The following is a 17,172-nucleotide window of genomic DNA, read 5'->3' as shown; positions in this document are numbered from 1 at the left end:
GTTACTGTCTGCATCAGTTCATTTTTTCCAACTGGTGTTTGCTTAAAAAAACGATAGTGTACACTCAGTTACTGTGACCTTTATTCTCTAAATACAACTCATGATAACAAAACATAAAACATCAACACAGTCTGTACGTCATTGTGACAACATCATCCCACCACGTTTCCATGGAGACAGTATATATAATATCCTGATTGGTCCATACGTTGCCATGAAAGGCAGCAGTCATTGCCCAGGTGAATTTACCTGGTGAAGGAGCGAACATGTCTGCCCCTCCCACCTCCGCTTCCTCCACCCCCACTGAATTTGCTCCCCTGAGATCCTCTCCCCCCTCCTCCACCTCCCCCACCGCCTCCTCCAGCGCTGCCGCCACCTCCTCCCCCGCCAAGCCACGACAACCCGGCACCACCTCTTCCTCGCAGGGCTCGGTCCCGTGGAGCCAGCCGATATGCATCTGGCAAATTGAGACGGAGACAAAATCACCGCATTTTAAGTTCAGTGTTTAGATATTCATAGTGCAAAATCAAGCAAAGTGTGTATTGGTATACGTTTCATACTTGCTGGGGGCTGTCTGGAAGGCAGCGGTCCACGTGTGAAGTTGCCCTGGCCTCCGCGAGGTTCACTGTAGGTTCCTCTGTGAGTGACAGCTGGAACTTGGCCGCTCCATGATGAACCACGGCCTCCTTCTCTGCGAGTGTAGTTACCTGCAGCACCAAAATAAAGGGTTTAGCACCTCTTCCTAGCTTGTAGCTCTGACCTGCAGTATGCCCAAATTTAAAACAACTACTACATACTCTACAGTATATCAATAGCTTGACAAAAAATGTTTAACTCAAGGTTCACTGACTAGCTTTTGTCAGTGTCTACCCCAAATCTCATGCTGAGTGTGCTCAGTTGTCATAACAAGACCCAAGTAATGGGTCATGTGATAACAGGTGGTACAACCTGATGACAACTGAGCAAACGCCATCTGCTGGTGAAGACCATGAGTTGGAGCTGAAAGCTCTGGAAAAAGCTAGTAGGAGGATCTTGAAGATTTTCACATCTGTTTCCAAGCTCAAGAATGAACTTTAATCTAAAAAGTAAGCTCTGGTATGAAATTAGAATGAAATATACACTATGTACTAATCTTTGCAGTGTACTATTTGGGCAATTATTTTACAACTGAAGCAATTAATTGTTAGCCTGGTCCTACCAGACTCTCGTACATTTCATTTGTACAGAGAGTCTGGCCTCTCCATTGCCCAGAGCCACTCTGGATCTGTCATAACCAATCGCTAACGTATGGTTGTGACGTATGTCATGCGCATGTGCAACAAGAGGGGAGACCGACAACAACTATCGGCTTATATTTAGCATTAGCATCGCTAGCATTAGCCTTAGCCAATTCCTTCACCACTAACGGAGCGAGCTGGAAAATCAAACTTTTCCCGAACCCCGTGGGCAGGAGGGCCATAACATCATGGCCACCAACACAACTCAGCAAAGACTGTTCTTGCTCGGGCTTTAACTTCTGGATATTCGGCAGCATTGCTGCCACAACGGACCGAATGACTTCGCTCGCATCTTTCTAGTGCACGTCCTCAACGTCATCGTTCTCAGCCACTCCCTCTGTTCGCTGATTGGACCGCCAAATATTTGACCGGAGAAAACCTAAGAATATACCGCAAACCCAGACGGAGTACTGAAGGGAAATGAAAATTGAGCGGAAGTAAGTAGGAGGGCGGAGCCAGGCTAATTAATTGTAACATTTAGTAAAAACACAAAACATGCAATTTCAATGCAGTTTGTCAAGTTGAAAATTTGGAAAAACTACCACCAAAACTACCATAAATTACAAAAAATAAAGAATGAAAAAACTATCAAATTATTTTTTGTTTTCTGTGAAATCACCCAAGCCGTCACCCAACTGAGTTGCACTAGTAATAATATTCATCAACAACGCAGATACAATTTCTATATACACAGTGGAAATTTTGACCAATGAAGTGTCATTAGCAGAGTGTCCGAGTCCTTTAACTACACTTGAAGTGAACACAAGAGATGTGTTTTTTTTTCTCAATAGGATTGCGTGTGTCCGTGTATACGTACCGGACAGCAGTACACCTTTAGGTTGTGGTGGAGTGAAAAAGCGAGTCTGGCTGTGGAAGGTGCCTCTGCCTCTGTTGCCAGTGAACAGTCCTCTGGTGGGGGGTTTGGGGGAGCTCTTGGGGGGCCGTTTGGGAGGCAAGAGTCCAAGAGGGGTCGTAATGTCTTTAAACTCCGCCGCCACAAAGTCATCGACATGCATACTGGGAGGACGGGAGGTGTTTTGTTTACGCTGGCGGAAGATATCATGAGGCCGGTTGAGATTCTGTCCAAACCCTCCTCGACCTCCACGGCCGCGAGGAGCAGCCATTATGTGGGCTCTCTTAGCAGGCTCAATGTAGTCTGATTTACCGCTGCAGAGACAAGCACAAGATGACATTCAGTCGGTTGATTTAAACAAGAATCAAGATGTTACTTTTCTGCAAAGAATACAGAACAAATATGAAAGTATTTAAATGCAACCAAACACTGGAACTGTACCTTGTAATAAACGTCTCATGCTTGTGTTTGCCAAGTCGGAAGCCTTTTGGAGTCTTAGTGTGACCAGGGGAGGAGGGCTCAGACAAGAAGGAGCGCTCCAGCTCTGCCTTCAGGTCCAGTTCTGGACAACACTCCTGAGCCAGCCCGACCAGATCCACCTTCACCTGCCACATGGACAAAGTGGCAATCATAGACATACTGTCCATCCGCATACAGACAGAAAGGGCTTCATAACTGCACATGATCAAGTGTAATTACGTTTAATAATCCGCAATTGATGGGTGTGTAATTAATTTAAAGTCCCATCAATAAAGCATCAAGTTTTCATTCAAGAAATACATAGCAGTGAAGTTGGGAGAAAAAGAAGACCCTTTATATAAACTATTAGGAAAGAGATGAACATTTTTTAATGCATAGTGAATCAGTGTTTAACATTTGGACATACCTCTGGTTTAAACCAGTTTTTGTACACAAGTACAGACTTGTTATTACTGACAATGGTATTACTGTAGTAATGCAGTAATTGTTTATTATTTGCATTTTTTAAGAATTACAATAGTAGCATAACATTCTTCCTGCTGGTACTTTGACCAAATACTGCACTGAAGAGAAAATAAGATCATTTAGCAAAGCACATCTGGATTGCAATTTTTGCCATAGTGTCTTGAAAGTGCATGCACACATAAACACTTACCATATCAAGGTCTACTTCGATGTCATCAGTTTGGAAGGGAGAGAACCAGAGCGTCTTCAGCTGCTCATCCAGAGCTTCTGACAGAATGAACACTGTCCTACAGATAACGATGCACAGATGCATGAAATATTTATTATCACATCCAGTGTTTCCTTACCACAAAAGTGATGCATGAGGCACATTTTAGTATATCATCAGTAATAGGTTTAGTTCTTGTTCCAGAGAAAGCTGTAGTGCAGATAACTCATGTTGACACCATTTTGAATGTTATTATCTGATAATAATTCTGTCTTTTAGGAAGATACATTTCCCTGGCTGGGATGGTTTTGCCTCCCTGTGATTGATGATTGAATTTAGACAGAGAAAGAAAAAAATGATAGAGATCACCCAGGGGCTGTACCTGTGATTAAACTGAGCAGCAAGTGTATCGGGTGCTGGCAGAATGGGCTCAGTGTCAATTGCAATCCTGTCAATTGCAGGAGGTGCGTCTGTGGCCGTCTCCAACGTCTGCCTCAGAACAATCACAGTCTCCAACATCGTCTCCAATGAATCATCTTCCTTACATAGTTTCTACATAGACACATAGTTACAGAGTTAGTTAAATGCCAAGGCAGCAATGACCATTACTTTGCAAAAAAACGATGCACGTGTGTATAATTTGTACCGTAATCTGTTTCTCTAAAGTAGGGAGCGGATGGGACTCGGACTCCTCCCACTGCAGTAGAGCTTTCATCTCAGAGCCCGACAGCAACCGCGGAGAAGAGAAGGCAGACTCCTCGCCGGACCCCTGGGCCTCATCTACACACTGAATGAGAACACAGAGAGCTCCAACAAAAAAATCCAACTATTACATACTATATGCAACTCTACAAGAGACACAAAGTCTTGGACAATTAGTAAGCCCAGGAATTCCAATTTAAAGCACTTTTTAATGATTACTGTAAGCTTCAAAACTTGAAAAATCAGCTGTTGCAAAAGTCAAAGTCAAACATGAACCAGACATAAAACCAGGTACTGACCATTGTTTCTGTGTTGAGGATCTGTCTGAGAAAGTCAAGCAGAGCTGAGAGCAGATCTGCTGAGTCCTTGTTGAAGGCAAACACCAATCTCTTTAACAGCGAGCATAGACCAGCACCATGTTTCTTCAGAGCTCTGAAACAAAGATAAAGTGGAGTCTTTTTGATGAAGGAAAGCACCCTATGCCTGGTTACAAAGAGTGACAGTGGTAATGCCAAGAAACAAAAAGAAAGCATTGTCATTTACAGTTTGAGGTGATAGAGTCCATAGTCGTGCTCGGTGAGGAATGTCAAAGTCCTGATACAGGTGAGAAGGAGTGGAACACTGCTGTCTGAATTCCCCAAAACTTCCAACAAGGAGTTGCACACTAATGACATCATCTCTCGCCCTGGAAGTGCATTGGCCAGCTGCTCAGCCTCGGACACACAGCTTTCTCCAGGTGGAGAAACCACCAGAGAAATGTCCTGGTGAAGACAGAGATTTATATTTTTTAGACTTTGTCCTTTTCCCTGTAAGGACTTGTTTATGTTGCCTGCCTTCATGTGCACTATACTGCTTACCTGGTCACACAGTGACTGTAATACCGTCCCCACTAGTTCACTGCCTTGCTGCTGCTGTAAGGAGTGGTCAGCTGGAGGAACCAAGAGAGACAGCAGCAAGGGGAACAGATCGGCCAGTTGTTCATCTCCAGACACAGACCCCGACAGCAGGTGCAGTGCTGCGCTCTTACAAGCCTTCTGTGACACCAGAGCATCCATCAAAGAAAGCAGACGCAGGACCTGGCCCCAGCACACACCTTTCCCCTCCACCCTGCAATTACCACATTGCATACACTTAAAATGAAGTTCACAGCCTAAACACAAACAACAGAGTGTGTGTTTTTCACTTACGGCTGCAGCTCCTCCAGCAGCAGCTCCAGCAGGGTCTTCATGATGAGTATTGCGGTGGGTGAAGACAGGTCTGCCAGCTGAACACACATTCTCCTCAGCATGGCCAAGAGAGGAGGGCAGCTGGTGGCACACACACACCTCAACGCCTCGGAAAACACTTTCCACTGCGCCCGTATGTGCATGCTCCACAGCTTTCTTGTGTTCAAGGCTACAGCCACATCTTGGACTGATATCACCTATGGAGCCAAAAGTCTAGTATATATTAGCGTGTATATGATTTGTCATCATCAGAAGGTGAAAGGAAGTACAGGACAGATGGGTGACCAGTAGGATAGAGTGAGTTACCTGAGTGCTCTGCATTGGCAGTGGAAGAGGCAGGAGCTCAGACAGCAACGTCAAACCAGAGAACAGACCTTCAGGAGCTTTCAGCAGTGAGGCCAAAACCTCCTTTAGCATCAGAGACCACGTGTTACTGGCCAGAGTCTCTTCTGTATGAGTCACCTGCACCAAAACACACAAATTGACTAAGAATTTATTTTTGATTGATTTGATTTTTGCACAATATTTCTTTGCTAAACAAACATGGCTATACTCTTGCTCATTCACATACCTTTTCATTAACACCCTGCGTGAAAGTGAGCAGTACGTCTACAATGACCGCCTGCACTCTTGTCTCCTCTCCGTCTAGACGTCCAGATGCAGGGATGGAGCACACTATCATGTGGAGCGTCACCAACACACTGGCCACACGAGTGTCCCTAAATTGGAAAGCTCCCCCACGTAGCAGCTCCATCAGCATGGTGCGCAGCAATCGCAGTGTGCTGATACATATACTGAGGATCATGCAGCGCTGTGGCGTGGGGCCCATGTGTCCATGCACACGCCATGGCTGTAGCAACAGGCTGCACAGCTTCTGTAAGACACGCACACAAGTATCCAGACCCTCGCTGGAGAACAGCTGGACCCCTGCAAGACTCCACTTAAGATCCCTCTGCTGACCTGTAGAAAGGAGGAAGCCATTATGAACAACAGCTGTCTCTTCTGTAACTGTTGTAGTCAACATCAATGAACGCGATAACCAGTTTTACAGCTTAAAAAGACCCTGTGGAGTTTTTAACCACTGGTAGCTACTAGTCCACATTCCTGCCAATGGTCTCTCACTATTCCACTAATCTATAGGTGGTGGTAATGCGCCAAGAAAGGCAGTAATGTGCCGGCAAAGGAAGAGGAAGTGTGCAAGCTTGTAAACATATATGTAAACAATGCAGGCTTTAAAATAACAAATTGGCTTTTCGAATGTTTTATGAAAAAGGAAATTCAATCAACCAGTTTGTTACACCTCAAGGATACTCATACCACAGTTCACTTTGGTGAGTAAACCTAACTTTTGTTTGCTTTCAGTAAAACGCCATAGGGCCCCTTTAATATTCAAAAATATCTAAACTAAAACCTTCAGGTAAAGACGATGTGACCACTAAAAAAGTCTTTATTTTTTATCAGCTGAACTATTACAGAAATCATTTGTTTGTTCGTTTGATATCTTTACCTCCTACAGCAGGTGGGGGGCAGGCGATGTGACAAAGGACCCGGAGAGCAGTGACCAGTCCAGTTCCCTCAGCAGTCAACACATTTTCCACATTCTGAAGTCAAGAGAAGACATGTTTAAAATGGCATACAGCACAATTATTTGCATATAATGCCTTGACTCAAAAAGGCTACACAGCAGGTATATGTTTGAGCAGTTCAGACTTGTCAGTGAATCACTGCATTCCAAGGAGATAAACTGTATATCTGATGACTCTAAGGTAGAAAATTAGACGGAAACATAGATGAGTTTGTGACTTAAAGATTTCTTGCTTTGCTAATAGTTTTGTTGTTTATGAGGTTTACATTCTTATGTAGGTATCAGAATCAGCCACCTTGTCAGCTGGCCTGGTTATAAGTGTAACTTTGTACTGTTTTGTACTGATAATAATATTAAATAAACAAAAATACAAATTATGAAACTGTAGTCCCTGGGGGCGGGTTAGGGTAGGATGAGATACCTTGATTCCTTCACTGAAAGAGTGAATGCACTCCCTGAAATAAATGTTATAGACAAATTACTGGCAGCCGCCTAAACACTGCTAACTGAAGAGATTTATCACTCACTGAATTAATAAGACTCAGGAGTTATTAGGACTTTCTGCGGGTGATATAGGGAGATGAAAGCTCACAGTTACTGAAAATTAGAGATGGCCCGATTCCATTTTTTGCTTCCCGATTCCGATTCTGATACCTGAACTTACGTATCGGCCAATACCGAGTACCGATCCCATACCAGTGTGTCATATATTTTATAATAATAATATATTAATTAATAATCATTTTATTATTATTACATAGATTTTCTTTAGGGCTTTATTACGTGGTATCGGATCGGTGCATAAACTCCAGTACTTTCCGATACCAGCGTTTTAGGCAGTATCGGAGTATTGCTTTACGCCAGCAGTACATATATTGAGGGAGAGATCTGTACCTGTTTGATATAGTCTATGAGGGTGGGAATGCTGCCAATCTCAAAGCGAAGTTTGTCCAGAGGCTCCAGCCATTTGCTAAGCTCTGAAGTACAGAGGAAGAACAAAACATTGAAAATACAAATGAAATACCCAGAATTGTCACATATAATACTACTTCAATGTAACATTGGTAATATTTACCCTGTAACTTGGCATTGGTGTCATCAGCCTTGGCTATGGCGAGTAGTGGGGCAGCATATTGTTCCATCATCCGCAGTTCATTAGAGCTCTGCGCTACCAGTAACACCAGCATACAGGCGTAGTTATATGTCACTGCTTTGCGAGCTTTGACCTCACTAAAAGAAAAGAAGACAAAAAAGTGAAAACATACTCACTGCACAGTTGCTTGAAATCAAACCATAGTCATACAGAAAGAGAGACAAAGGAGAAGACAGCTGTACCCCTGCCCATCCTTGCTGTGGTGCTGGAGGAGGGTGACCAGACACGACAGGTTGTTGTCCAGGCTTAAAACGTGGGCCACAGCACTGCGCCCGGTCTGTGTGAAGGTCATCAGGTAGAGAGCATGGAGCATGCCCAGTACCTCCGGGTTGTCACCTTCCTCTAGCCCAGCTCCTCCATCTCCTCCTGTGGCCACATGACTCATGAGCTCTGATACACCCTGCAGAGCATGCAGCGCCTGCATCAGCCACACGCCAAAGCCCTCTTCACCGAACCCTGGCCCTGTGACACCTCCCTCTCCCCCTGTAAAGGTGGTCTCCTCGCTCTCAGCTTCTGCCATAGATGCCAGGAGACGCAGCAGCAGGTTGGTGGGAGTGGGCTGGGCGAGAAGGAAGAGCAGACCTGGCTGGGTGAGCGACAAGAAGCGGAGGAGCTCTCGAACAGCTTGGGTGACACCGAGGTGGCCGGCTGCCACAGCCGCTGACATCACAGCTGCTGTGCTCTCCAGGAAATGGCACGCATGCATATACCTGAGAAAGGAGAAAGTGCAATACTATCAATGAGTACCAAACTACATTCAACTTCATATCTGAGTGTCTGCACTGTGTGAGGTTTGAGGTCATATGTGTTTGAATGTGTACCTATACAGTGCTGGGTATGGATCGTCCCTCTCCTGTGGTCCTGTTATTCTAGCAGTAGTGGGAAAGGCTTTCACAGGTGGCTGCACCATGCAGTAAGGGGCCGTCTCTAGCAAGTGATGTAACTCTTCTAAAACTCCTGCCAGCCTATCAAGCTCTTCCTCGCTGACAGGGGAGGAGCTTAGCGATGGTTCCTCCTCCATAGGGCTCTCAGCATCCTCCATCTCCTCCTGAGAATGATAGTCAGTCATGGTTATCATGAAACATGTACTTTGAAGTTAGTAAAATATGTGTGAGAATCAGTGTTTTTGATTGTGTGTGTCTACCTGCGGTGGTTCACTCCATGCTGCTGCTGCACTCTGCAGGTCGACCAGTACCTCGTACATGTGGCTTTTCTGTAATATGGCGTTGCCAGCTGTTATGACCCTCACGGTTTCTTCACGCAGGAACAGATGGACTAAACGCTATAAATGACATACAGTTTAATGTCAGATATTAATGAGGCAAAAATCCATCAAGATGTTCAACTAGTCAGTGTTTTCTGAATGTTTTCTGTAAACAGTCTGTGAGGCAAATTAACTTTGGGATCTAAACACAGGTTCAATATGTGCCTTATTTAAAGACTAGCTCCCGCTTGGATCAAATGGTAGGCTGGGATCCATTTGTAAGATCAAGAATTTCATGGTATGCTTAGAAGAAAATCTGTATATAATGAAAAAGTGTTGAGGAAAAGAACATTTTCAAGTTTTTATACTTTGTGATTCTAACCTGATAGCCACTCTTCTCTGACTCTGCTGCATGTAGGAAAGCCTCTGCACCAGCAGGAGTGCTGGTCAGAGCACCCAGAGCTCTCAGGATACTCAGCTTCAGTGTGGAGGAGACATGGTCCGCTTGGACCAGCTCCAGTAGCACACCCAGGGCCCCTTCACGTAGTAGCACTGAAAGGCCCTGTGGGCACTCTGCAAGGTGTGATGCTAGTTTGGCACCGGCTTTCAATTGTCTGAGGTTAAGAGCAATGGGCTGTGTGAGAGCAATCTCCATACTTAGAGCTTGGAGCGCCCATTGGACTAAAACTCCAACAGGTTCCTCCATCTCGCCCTCTCCTTGTTTGATTAAATAAGCCAACCCTTTGGCCAGTAGTGCAGGTGCCTCTTCCACAGCAGTGACCCAGCGGGCATCTCTGTCATTTCCAATACTAGCTAGTAGCTCTTTCAGCTGGGCAACAGCCTCAGTCTCCTCTACACCTGCTGATCCTTCTGTTCCACCAGGGTCCCTGGGTTCCTCCACACTGGCCTTCTCAAGCTGTGTATCGAAGCGAGTCTTGTATGGAGGGGTGAAGTAGAGCAGGGGTCTGAGTTCTCGCTCATACGGGTCAAACTGGACAGGTGGGACAGATGCCAGGTCCTCAGGAGTGTAGTCCATGTCAAATGTGGGCAACTTGAAGCTGCCATTATCCAGATCATCCTCGTCGCTTGAAATCTGCTCATAGCCGTCATCACCTGAAAGGGTGGGAGAGACAAAAGAGAGGGGAAATTTGACAAATGTTCTATTATCAACACGATTCTTAAGATTCTTCAACCATTAATAAAGTGTTTGTGTAAAAATGATTGAAAATGGGGAGGCCAGCGACGACTAAATATTCCCTTGCTCATTCACAAATTCATACACAGACAAACCTACTCACACATGGCGGCATCACTCCAAACATGCTGGGTTAGTTTAACATGCAGGATGTGACTACAGCAAATGCATCAGCCATGGCTGTGAGGATGTGTGAGGTAGACCTCCACATGACAGCTTATGAATGTTGAGCATGATCCTTCACAGTGCTCGGATGGGCTAGCTGAGAGTTTGGAGCACCCAGCGGTTGTAGATGGAGGCAGCATGCCACAGCACACACTCTCTCCAACTGAAGCTCAGTCCCAAATGGACCCTGCTCCCATGGCCCCCGGGGGAGTCTGATGAGTTTGCAGTACCAAGGGGTTCAGGGTTGGGCATCCATTTGGGATTGCAGACTATCCTACTCTCACAACATAACTCCCCTACCTTCCTCCATCTCCTCGTCCTCACCCTCATCTTCCTCCTCCTCTTCTTCTTCCTCTTCCAGAACACTCCCTTCAGTCCGTGCATCTTCTTCCTCCTCCGGCTCCTCTTCTTCCTCCTCCTCCTCGCCTTCTTCTTCTACTTCAGCATCTGAGTAGGTTTCATCAGCAGGCAGTGATCTTTCAGGTGACACAGCCTCCAGGTAGTCGTCACGGCCCTCGCATGGTTCTTCTTTGACCACGCCCACTGTAAATGTCACAAGAGAGGCCGGATGGCACACAGTTCACCCAACATGCCCAATGGGCACGTGTAGACATGCAAACTATACATTTATCTGCATACGTACAGGCCTAATTATGCAAAAATAGCTAATAGCTGTTTTTACACATTTTAACACAATGCTTATATTTTACATGAATTCCAGCAATTATCCAAAGCATAACACTTTTTTTAAATATGTTTTGCATCTGGCAGGTACATTGTGATTCCATACAGTACACGGTGATAATCAGCATGCAGAGACTTGCTTAGGAAATGTAACGCATTTTTGTGAACATTATGTGCCTTTTACCTGTACACTAAACTTTTTAAATACTCTTACAACTGTAAAACCTTGAAACAATAAGGTAACTGAGAAAAATATAGCACAAGAAAGGTTCAACTCTATATGTTCATTTTCTTATTGTACTGAAAGGAAATGAAACTTTGGACAATCCGGCTAATTCGGAAACATTTCATAAAAACAAATAACGTTGATTATAAACTTAAACCAATTGTAGACATTGATGTAAAGTACACAAAATTGAGTCAGCGGGCTGCTTGGACTGAATAAATGTAAATGAGGATGAAAACATTGAATTTAATAATGTCATAGACAAAGAAACTGCAGTGTAACCAATGTGGGATTTTCCCAAAATATAACTTTTAATTTTGATTAAGGAGAACCACTGATTTAATTATGAGAAGTATCAACCAGACAGATGCTTAAACTACGGCAGCGTCTTTGTTATTGTTGATAAATCAGGATCAACAGTGACAGATATAATAATAATAGCACAGAATAGATTTGCAGTTCTCACCCGTCACTTGGACCTGCTCTTCATCATCATCATCCGGGGGCGGAGGCCCAGGTGGAGTACGAGGTCCTCTGGGTGCTGGTCTGGGTGGGCTGCCATTGTACTGGTCATCTTTTTCCCACTCTTAAAAAACAAACCGTACATTAGATTGACAGTATACCAAGCTAATCGGGGAAAAAAAGAACAACCTGTTCATTAAATGCTTCAGTTTCAGGAAGGGGATGTGAAGGAAGGAGCGCTGGGTAGTTTCGGCTTACGATGCGCACCTTGTTTAACGATCCGCTTCTGCCCGCTTGGCTGTTGAGGGGGTGGGGGTGGAGGAGGAGGGGGTGAGGCTTGGTCATGTCCATGTGAGCGCTCTGCTGTCCCATACACTGCTACAGTCAGACTGGTGTACCAGCCACGTAGCACCAGGCCGTCTGTGTTCACCTGCATGCACAAACCCATTTAGTTATTCAAAAAACAACAGAAAAAAATAAATACAAATCTAGTTTGTGGACGACCATTTACCTTTCCACTGGGTCTGAACACGATGGATTTGTTCTCATCATATTCCAGACTGAGGGCAGAAAGCAGGACAAGGCAGATTAAAACATCAGTGCAAATATACACCAAGGCTGAACTATTCTTGAACTTGTGAATGTTTGTTCATCATCTTAGAGATTTTAGTGTTAGACAAATAGCATGTGACTGCAATGAAGTTTAGCAGCAATCTGTTAAGTCCTAGATAAACCTCTTACCAAACAGCACAGAATTGCTGTGTAATTATGTCTAAAAGGCACTCACTCATCATGGCCTATCTTACTCTCCCCTCATTTCCTGTCAGCTTTCTTTATCTAATAAAGGGCATAACCTCCCTTTAAAAATATTCTACACTCTTTACCAAGTTAAATTTAAGAATTTTTGAGGAAAAATGCTTTTTAAGACATTTCAAGACCTGCAGATACCCTGAAACGGGGTATATATATGCCGAAAAACACATTTATACAAAATAAAGCGAGTTACCAGAAAATTTCCTCTTCAGACATCTATATATTATTCAGATAAAACGAACTGAGGAAGATTAAGTCTTTCATGAAGTGGTCACAACCCATCAACGTGTGCACATGTTCCCAGACATAGCATAGCTTTAACAAGTTCACAAATTCAAAAAGGTTGGGAGACACTGGTATTAATCACACACCATGTAAATGTGATATATTGGGTCCAATATGGCCAGAGGCTTTGTATCATGCCGTCAAACACACCCATACTGCCATATTTCATGTCACAAAAAGGCAAAATGCCTTGAGAAACCCACACAACTACATAATCATGGTTATCTGGATCATCTTTATCCTGATGATCACTTCAGCTGACAAAAAGGATTCTTGTCCAAAAAACATTTCAGTCAAATTTGTTTTTGAGATTTGTAAGATACTTAAATAGCAATCAGACAGGTTAAAAGAAATCTGCTCCCAACTTTCCCGGCAGAGATAATAACTTGGGTGTGTCGTATTTACAGCTTTCAACGACTATTACACAATGGACGCGTTTAAATACACCTCTGTTATTATGAGGATAAAATAAAAATGTTGGACTTAATCATTCCACTATTCATCTATTTCAAGTTATAGTGTCACTTTCAGCTACTGTGTGGGTGGGGTTGAGTTTCTGGACAGACCAGTTAGCCAGCATTGGAACAAAGACACACACACACACACACACACACACACACACACACACACACACACACACACACACACACACACACACACACACACACACACACACACACACACACACACACACACACACACACACACACACACACACACACACACACACACACACACACACACACACACACACACACAGCTCAGATGTTACCATGACTGGTTCAACAGGATTAGACAGACATATGCATCTTAAGCCCTTTTGAGATTTGGGAAATGCAGAGATGAAGCGGAGGCTCAAAGTAATACAGAAACAAAACAAGAAGGGTGAGAGTGAAATTCATTCTGACCTGCCCAGCCTGTGGAACGTGGGGTTGTTGGGTTTAGTGACATTATTGAAGAACAGCTCCAACTGAAAGGCATGAGGTGACGTCTCCCTGGAAAAACAGAAACACGCACACATTAATGTGTCAGTCAGGGCTCAGTCCCCTTCTATCCAGAAGGCTCAGTTTTACATCAACATAGGGGTGGGCGTTATGACAATATAGACTTAGTGGCCACTTTGTTAGGTACACCTTTACAATCTATTGCAATTCAATCAATGCAACAGCTCTGTCATAAATGTTTACCTTTATTTAGTATAAATGTGTAGTTTTTGTTGACAAAGTTAGAAATGTGTAAATTTAATTATAAGTTTATTATTGAAGTCGTATTTAAAGGTGGTGTTGTACTGGCCTACGTTAAATTGAGATTGGTTTCTAATGTTTTACCCTGTACATGAGATGGGTCCGAATATTAGAAGCAACTCTGAATACGATACAGTCCAGTACAACACCACCACTAACTGTGACCTCAGTGCTAAAACATATAATTGAATTTAAACATCTATGACAGTGACACGAAAAAATAATAAAAGTAAACATTATGGCAGAACAGTTTGTTTTGGACTGTATTTGATTGTACAGCTGTACCAAATAAAGTGAACACTGAGTGTATAATAGGGCTGAGTACTGAATTCAATACTTTTTGGGCACTGACCAAATTGCCTCTAAAGTATCGAGTATCGAAAAATGCCTCGTCATTCAATATCCAATTTCGGATTTTTACATGATTTTGGCATCATTGTGACGAAAAACATTTTATTTATCTGGAATTGAATTTCCTAAATAAGCCATAATAACAGACAGTGTACTTGATCAGCATCGCAACGGATTTATGCCTTACTTTATCATTATATAACATTGTTGAGCATTGAGCCCATTCATTCAGTTAAATTACATTACACATTACCCAACAGGCTCAGTGGGATTTAGGATCCACACAACAATGGAGCTCAGGTGTCAATATACCTTTCTATAGGCACACACTGATGTATCTGTAGCAAACAAACATCTCCAGAAGCGATAGCTATATCATTGGCAAAGACGTTAAAGATTTCTTGCAACAAGGGATGCACCATCCAACTTTTCTCTCAATACAATTCTAATACCAGGAGTCTGGGTGTCTGCTGATATTGAAGAACTATGAGATACCAGTACTCTCCTTTTCCACAAATTTCCAATCTCTATACCTTACTTTGTAGTCCTCATTTTTATGTGAAGTAATATAAGGCAAGGGAATGCTGTGCATTAAAAAATGAATCAGCAGTCCGCCATGACTAAATGAATGTAACTGTTTGTGGAAAAACTGAATTCTATGACAACACTGACAGAGAAACAGTACTTATAGTGAATCGGTCATGTTATGATCAATACCCAATGTGCTCAATGAGGTCTGTATCAACTTAAACACTCATACAGATCCAGTGTATCAATGTGTGCATCCCTACCTGCAACTATATTGAGTTGACACTGTATTGGGTAGCCCTGGACCCACCTAATATTTAGTATACCCCAATTAATATAAATTGAAATGAAAAAGAAGAAAAAGTTGAATCAACAACTCTCTAAACCAGTTTCAACAAAGAGTGAACATTATAACCTTGATGAATAAAAGGAGTTATTGCAGGTTTGCTTTATTGTACTGTATTAGATTTATCTAGGTGGACCTAATAAACTGGCAACTTACTGTACTGTATGTAACGCAGTGTTTGCGAGTGTCATATTGCTCTTACCCAAATGCTCTGTTGTCTGGTATGTTGCTGTGTGCTTTGATTCCTGGAGGAATGACCCGCACCTCTGTGATTAGCACCCCGCAAGGAAACCGCACCACATCCACGTTGGTTAACTAAAGTGCATTGAACATCATAATTAATAATATAAAAAAAAAAAAACATTTAGATAATACCATGTCTTCACCAACCACAACTAATACTACTGCTCTGAGGTAAACATGGCCAGGTTGAGACTTTACAGTAAGCATTAGCCACTCAGCTAACTAGCAAGCGACCTGCGCAAGGATGCAAAAACCAAACAGATGATGGCGTTATGAGATTATGTAAATACAATTACGTTTAACTAATATATTTGCTACAATAAGATTTGCATTTAGGCGAGTGCGTAGCGCAATTAAAGCTGTGAATTGCAACGTTATTATAACAACCATGATACAACTGCGTAAGCCATGTTGACATCGTTAGCTTGGAAGTTTAGCATCAATCTCCGAAATTCCTGAATATGACCGATACGAGAATTAAATGCAGGCAGCTTTAAAGTAAATATACAATGGGGTGGTAGTGCGTCAGATATATTACCTCTGCACTCTGGTGCTTAAACGTATCTAGAAAAAGAAGCTCCGTTGAAGTGTCCCCCGCCATCGCTTTCTTGCTCTCCGTCGGGCCAGGGGTACACTTCCGGGACAATGAATACTTCCGGAGCATGAGCATGGATCAACATATTTATATTATTCTAAAGAGAAAATTACTTGATTCATAAATTATTGTTATTATTATTGATATTATGCTATATTATAATTGTTGTTGTTGTTAAACTGATGAAAAAGCATAAGCTAAAAGACTATTTTAACAATATAATAATACACTATCTACATATCATATAATAGGCTATAGTATATTACAAAAAACTTATTGATGAAACATAACAATGAAACAATTACGAGACCCGGCAGGTATCTAAAATGTAAAATGGTTTACTTGAATAATCAGCTTATATTGAAGATCATTCAATAATTTCTGGTACTATGATTTCCTGTTTTTACGCAAATGTACATAATTTAGCCTAATTTGACACATGTACGAATTAATGATCAACTAAAATGAAACATTGTGATGGCAGCACATTGTGATGGCAGCCTATATTATTTATTTATTCCCGCACACTCCATAAAGGTTTCGGTAAAGGTTTGTTGTTGTTTTTATATTTGTGTTGTCATATAAAAAAAAAAAATAAAAAAAAAAAAAATATATATATATATATATATATATATATATATATATATATATATATATATATATATATATATATATATATATATATATTGTATATAGTGTTGCATTGTGTTGTCATATAAAAACAACCACAACAAAATATACAAAGGCCAAAACCTTTATGGAGTGTGCGGGAATAAATATGCCTTCACAATGTTTCATTTTAGTTGATCATTAAAAAAAAAAGAGTATGCAGAGGCTCAAGGTAGCATACAATGATGCAATGAGACTGATGCTCCGTGTCCC

General features: G+C 42.4%; 1 protein-coding gene across 2 annotated transcripts; it reads right to left on the bottom strand.

Moving 5' to 3' along the window:
• Positions 1–63: 63 nt before the first annotated feature.
• On the bottom strand, positions 64–16,358 carry virma (vir like m6A methyltransferase associated). 2 transcript variants are annotated; one of them, XM_036005855.1, is made up of 27 exons: positions 16,234–16,358; positions 15,655–15,767; positions 13,892–13,978; positions 12,397–12,445; positions 12,144–12,315; positions 11,890–12,009; positions 10,814–11,056; positions 9,536–10,266; positions 9,094–9,231; positions 8,771–8,997; positions 8,132–8,659; positions 7,872–8,026; positions 7,691–7,773; positions 6,719–6,812; positions 5,783–6,171; positions 5,518–5,673; positions 5,173–5,408; positions 4,843–5,092; positions 4,529–4,746; positions 4,285–4,417; positions 3,930–4,070; positions 3,666–3,835; positions 3,266–3,362; positions 2,572–2,735; positions 2,095–2,444; positions 561–707; positions 64–457 (listed from the first exon to the last, which is right to left on the bottom strand). In XM_036005855.1, exons 1-27 carry the CDS (start codon positions 16,294–16,296, stop codon positions 246–248), a joined length of 5,466 nt encoding a protein of 1,821 aa, XP_035861748.1. In that variant the 5' UTR covers positions 16,297–16,358; the 3' UTR covers positions 64–245. The 2 variants fall into 2 exon arrangements, with proteins under 2 accessions (XP_035861748.1, XP_035861749.1); XM_036005856.1 differs by having other exon boundaries at positions 10,838–11,056.
• Between the last annotated feature and the right edge of the window lie 814 nt (positions 16,359–17,172).

Source organism: Sander lucioperca, chromosome 10, assembly GCF_008315115.2.
Source record: "Sander lucioperca isolate FBNREF2018 chromosome 10, SLUC_FBN_1.2, whole genome shotgun sequence".
NCBI lineage: Eukaryota > Metazoa > Chordata > Actinopteri > Perciformes > Percidae > Sander > Sander lucioperca.
The sequence above is the reverse complement of the archived record's forward strand: the minus strand, read 5'-3'. Positions and strand labels throughout refer to the sequence as shown.